Source organism: Nannochloropsis gaditana (genome assembly GCF_000240725.1).
Source record: "Nannochloropsis gaditana CCMP526 unplaced genomic scaffold scaffold080, whole genome shotgun sequence".
In the NCBI taxonomy this organism is placed as follows: domain Eukaryota; class Eustigmatophyceae; order Eustigmatales; family Monodopsidaceae; genus Microchloropsis; species Microchloropsis gaditana.
Window position 1 is genome coordinate 34,299 of NW_005803873.1, and position 5,964 is coordinate 40,262.

At 52.2% G+C, this 5,964-nt stretch overlaps 1 protein-coding gene across 1 annotated transcript; it reads left to right on the forward strand.

Moving 5' to 3' along the window:
• Window positions 1–962: 962 nt before the first annotated feature.
• ACSS (acyl-CoA synthetase) lies at window positions 963–3,980 on the forward strand (the record flags this gene model as incomplete). Its single annotated transcript, XM_005855867.1, has 8 exons — window positions 963–1,057; window positions 1,255–1,616; window positions 2,087–2,184; window positions 2,391–2,552; window positions 2,754–3,062; window positions 3,183–3,262; window positions 3,415–3,493; window positions 3,672–3,980. 8 exons carry the CDS (start codon window positions 963–965, stop codon window positions 3,978–3,980), a joined length of 1,494 nt encoding a protein of 497 aa, XP_005855929.1.
• Window positions 3,981–5,964: the final 1,984 nt, after the last annotated feature.

Below are 5,964 nucleotides of genomic sequence, written 5' to 3' on the forward strand. Positions count from 1 at the left end.
CATCATTATTATTTCCCATCCTTATTTTCTCCATTGGCACAATGCTTACCCTAAGGAAAGTCAAGGCACTTATTGGCTGTGTCAATCGACACACTGCCTTTGGGACCCAGAAATCCTCGACATCTTGATGAAAAGCTTGTAACGCTTCGTCAATCCAATCTTGTTGGTCAACATTGAGACCACTTACCTCGGACGGAAACATATTTGGACCTCCTGGCATTGCCAATAGGGTCCATGCAAACGACGAGCTAGAAAAGTGAGTGAGGTAGGGAGATGAGTTTGTGTGTTTCAGGGCATGAAAGTTTCGACAAAGCATACGTTTCTCGGTCTGTCAGCATCGTATACCTGCAATCGAGTCACCCGTCTCTGAGGGTGGGAGGGAAACGCTACGTGTGATAGCTCATTCAACTCTACTTGCTCCTTGTATCGCCGAATCGCCAGCAGAAAGTTGAAGTTTTTGTATAAACGGTCACCGAAGTCGCAGCTCAATTGTGCACCAAAGAAATGTGCTTTTCCGTCCCAGCACCCGACATGCCTTTCAGCTGGTGATGGTGAGAATATATATACATTTTCAACTGTGAAAATTTATTTGAACCGATTACCACGACCGATCATCCTTTTTCAACCCACGCGCTCTTTTCTCTGTACATATTTGCTACTCAATACAGCGACGTTTGCAAGACAGTACGGGAATGAGGGCATTGGTTCCCAAAATTGCGCCTTTTCCTCCTCACTTCAAACGTTTCCATCGGGAACTCTTCCCCCAGATTGTTGACTTTTCTACTGTTGCTTCTGATTCTCCTGCACCGGCATTACCGGGTCTCATGATGCATTCGCCTCTTTTGATCTCATCTTTGCTGAGGCATGCGGCCAAACACCATCCGGACACGCTTATTGTAAGCCAACGACACGAAGAGGCGGGCATTGGACCACGGAAGCTCCATCGGTACACTTACAAAGATATGCACGGCCGAAGCAAGAAGCTCGGCAACATTTTAGAGGAGCTGGGCGTCAAGAAAGGAGACAGGGTGGCAACACTGGCCATGAATACGTACAGGTAAACTTCGAACGAATCAAAGATAGATGTGAAATATAATCTACGCCAAATTAAGAGCATTGAAGGAGAGAGTGGGACACGCCAATCGTCTTTTCGCTCCGGCTATCTCTCCACTTAGTCTAAGTTTCTGCCCCCTGTAATCGTCCTTTTTATGATCGTTACGACGAATTGCATCCTTTGCCATCCTATCAATACAGACATATGGAACTTTACTTTGCCGTTTCGGGTGCTGGGGCCGTACTACACACCTTGAATCCTCGTTTGTTTGCAGAGACTCTCACATGGATCGTCCACCACGCCCAAGACAGCGTCCTCTTCTTCGACCCCTGCTTCGCCTCCCTTGTGGAGCGACTCCTCCCGCACTGTCCAAGTGTTAAGCACTGGATCTGCCTCGTGGACGAAGAGCGGATGCCAGTCCTACCTTCCCTTTCTCCGTCCTCTCCTTTCCTTTCCCTTCACAACTACGAGGCTTTGCTTCGGGAGGGAAAAGAGGACTATGTGTGGCCCATATTGGAGGAGACAGCAGCCTCTAGTCTCTGCTATACAAGCGGCACGACGGGTATGTTGTTTCGCCCATTTCCCTTCAGGTCCTGCCCGTACACAGGTCATCGTTTCCCTCACTCACCCTTTTTGCGCTCTCTCCCTCCCTCCTCCTTCCCTCTCTTCCCTCCCTTCAAGGCCCACCCAAGGGAGTGCTATACTCTCATCGCTCCACCGTGCTTCACTCCTTGGCCGCCGCCCTCCCTGACTCCCTCAACGTCTCTGCCCGCGACACTGTTTTGCCCGCCGTTCCTCTTTTTCACGTGAACGCCTGGGGTGAGGTGATGGGGCCATGGGAGTGCGGCGAGGGCAGGTTATTTTATCCCCTGGGGGAAAGGAACAAAGGCAGGCGATTCAATGCTCAGACGAGATAGACAAACCTCTTGATGGGATGCTCGAAAAGAAGTATTGGAAGGAAATTTGCCTTTTTGTGCCGGTTCAAGAGCCTCCCTCGATCTCCTTTCTCTTCATCTCTTCCCCTCGTTGCAGGCATCCCCTACACTGCAGCCATGGTAGGGTGCAAGCTGGTCTTGCCCGGTTCCGCTTTGGATGGGGCTTCCCTGTACGAGCTGATGAAGGAAGAGGGGGTGCGTGGCAAGGAGGGAGGGAGGGCGAGAGGCAAAGGAGGGGTCAGGCGCTGATTCTTCTGAGTGGCTGATCACCTTGACTAGTAGCACTCTGTAGAGGTCTGGTACATTGTCGGCCATCGGACAATGGCTTCGGAGAGAGACCCAAAGGCCCGCCTTTCACCCATTCCTGCTGTCTCCTCCGTCCCTTCCTCCCCCTCCCTCAGGTCACACTCGCCGCTGGCGTGCCCACGGTCTGGCTCCCTGTCCTCCACCACCTCGACCAGGACCCTGGACAGGGGCTCCCCAAATTGCGACGTCTGGTCATCGGAGGCGCTGCCTGCCCTCCCTCCATGCTGCGTGCCTTCAAAGAGCGGCACGGGATCGAGGTCTTGCACGCGTGGGGGATGACGGAAATGTCCCCCATAGGCACCGCATCCACCTTGAAGGTTGCTTGCCTCCTCCTCCCTCTCCCTCTTGAAACCTATAGCGCGTCTTCTCCTCGAATACGTCCACCTGCGTCACACCAGGCACCATGCCCCTGTATCACACCCACCTTTGCTCCCTTCTTTCCTTTTCCTTTCTCACAGGGCAAGCACCTCGCTCTCCCCACCGAAGATCAACACAACGTCCTCTCCACGCAAGGAAGGACCATCTACGGCGTGGACCTTCGCATCGTCGCGCCCTCCCCCCCTCCCTACCTCCCTTCCTCGTCTTCCTCCTACTCCCCACCTTACCCTCCTCGATGGAGCGAGGTGCCCTGGGATGGCGTCAGTCCGGGCGAGCTGTGCGCCCGAGGCCACTGGGTAGCAACGGACTACTTCTCTCCCACACAAGCACCGGAGGAGGGAGAAAGGGACGGAGGGGTGAGAGCAGGCCACCAAGAGAGTTTCTACACGGTAAGGCGCGCGCCAGAAGCCACACCTGTCGAATTGTTTACCTCATCGCCCTGGCCTCATCCTTTCTCTTCCTCCCTCCCGCCGTGCCTCCCCGCCTCCCTCCCCTCCGTGCTTCCCTAGGACGACGATGGCGAGCGCTGGTTCCTGACGGGGGACGTGGCTACCATCTGTCCGGATGGCTACATTAAGATCACGGATAGGTGAAGAGGGGAGGGAGGGGACGATGGAGGAGGAATTTAAGAGGAGGGAGGATGTCTGGAAGGAACGGAGGGCGAAGTTGCACCTCACAGCCAGGGCAAACATATCTCTAGTGTAATCGTTTCTCCTCCCCTCGGTCATTTTTTCCCCCCAGGAGCAAGGACGTGATTAAAAGCGGTGGGGAGTGGATCTCCTCCATCGAGCTCGAAAACATTGCCACGAACCACCCGGAGGTGCGTCCCTCATCCCTTGACCGTACGCAATCGAGGATCCCTTTCTCTTTTGTCTCCCCCCTTCGTATTCCTGCCACGGAGATATTCAGCAGCAGCACTCAATGTGAACTTCTCTACATTGAAATGCTTCCTGTGTCTGTTGGATTGCTCATTTAATCCTTCTTTCGGCCATTATCAGGTGGCACTGGCGGCTGTGATCGCCATGCCCCATCGCAAGTGGGATGAGAGACCACTCCTAATCGTCGTGCTCAAGGATTCTGCTGCGCTATCACTCCATTATTCTACTACATCCTCCTCTCCTTCGACCTCGAGCGACACCGACAGGGCAATCCGTCTCACCAAAGAGGCCCTGCTCGACCACTTTAAAGGGAAAGTAGCCAAATGGTGGGTGCCTGACGACGTGATTTTCGTGGACAGCCTACCACAGGGGCCAACTGGCAAGATCCTTAAGACTGAGCTACGTCAGAGATTCTCGCGGAGGCCGTGAGAGTCGCTTTCTTTCTTCCCCACCCTCTTTTTTGCATTCCTTATTATTATGTCCTCTTCTTTTTTCTTCTCTTCTTCTTAAAGTTTGGCAGTGGATAGGGAATGATTTTGGAGCCTGGGCTTCATGAATCGAATAATTTTATCTATACATAGTCTGCATCGATATTGTATTCTTTTCTCTTTCCGTAGAAGATCTCAATGAAGCTGAATTTTTTTTAAAAACGCGAAGCACGTGAGTTGAAAAGAGAAGATTGGTTTGAACATTTCTTCCAAACAGAGGACAAATTATTGTCCCACTCCACACATTTGCCTGTCGCCATTTCTCTTAAATGAAATAAAATCATGGAAATCAACCCGCCTTGCGTAATCGCATGTGGATTAAACTACTGGCGTCTTTCACCAGGAGGTTGCTACAATGTTGAAAAACTCAAAGTCAAACCAACGCATCGCGCGCAGATCATGTTACATAATCATGGAATTGCCTGGAAAGTATCGGACAAAATCCATTTTCTTTCATGCATTTCCTATATTTTCCGCCCTTGGAAAGCCGTTGCTCGTCTGGCTCCTACTGTTGCTTGCGTCGCACCACCATCTGCTTCCCCGCCCTTCAAGTACGACTTAGATAACTGACCCTACTTACTTCCAATCCAATCATTACGCGGACATAAGGCACACCATCCATTCATGGCGGCCCGTGCCACCAATACTTCGTTCCTTCAGCGTTTGGCGCAGCAGTTGCGGGTAAGTGGCAAGGAGGGCTAACTCGGTAGAAGGAGGGGATTACGTAGGATGTTGAAGGGATGAAAATATCAATTGGGAGTCTTTACTCGACCCTAAAATGGACCTATGATGGTTTAACTTTGCCCATTGTATCTCCTCTGCGTCTGCTGGCAGAGTTCGAAATAGACTCAGAAAAATCGATGAAAAAATGAAGGAGAGAGGTACAAAGGGACCAAAAGTGGGCACTAGAGTGTCGCCAGTCGAGTTGCCCCGTCACAACGGGGAAAAGGAAGCGTGGTCAACTTCTTTATTTAATGACTGATATGTTTGCATTCTTGTCTCTCCTTGCAGTCCAAAATGCCTCGAGCCAAGCGCCTTCTCGCTTTCCCGACTCGACCCGCCATCAACGAGGAGCTGATGCTACGTGTTGAAGAGTGAGTCCTCAAAACGCTCTCACGAACGATCGCCTGCAAAATAAGCGTCTTGTAATGACCTTCCACTGGCCGTAAGGGGATGCACGTGGACGACCAAGGGCGTTCCTGCCACCATTCCTATTGCAAATGCGTCACCTTTTTGTCCTACACTTCTCTGGCAGGCTTGCTCGGCAGCGGACTACTCCTCTTTCCCTGTTGGACCTTTATCGGTTCGGAAATCACCCGAGTCCAGCACAGGTGAGGCTTGCGGAAGGGAGAAGCGGAGAAAGGGATTAGAGTGCAGGGCGAGAGGCAAGGAGGAGGGGGTGGAGCGAAAGAAGAATTTATTTCTGGACGAGGAAGCGGGAAAAAGGAGCTCCCGCCTCGGCCAGGCAAGCTCTTCCATCGCACAATCACTTCATTTTCATCTGTTCCCTTTTCATCCCTCGGCTCTACCTTCCTCCCCCAGCGCCTTCGAAACGCTCAATTTCTGCACTTTGAGCTCCCCCGCCGCATCGCCCAGCGCGTGATTGAGCTGCGAGACCGCCTGCCCCCAGGCCTGGCGGAGAAACGAGGTGGGAGGGAGAAAGGGATTTCGAGTTCGTCAACGGGCGAGTGCTGCTGGAATTCTCCGTCATTGTAACCCGTTCGTCCGTCTTCTCTCTCCCCTCCTTTCTCATATGTCGCTGCCCCTCCATCCTTGCAGGCATCCAGAACGTAATGGGATGGTACGCTGGCTACGTCGAAGAGCTTCAAGCCTTTCCTAAGCCCATGGATAGTGAGCAGGTGGGGAAAGATACGTACAGGTAAACTTCGAACGAATCAAAGATAGATGTGAAATATAATCTACGC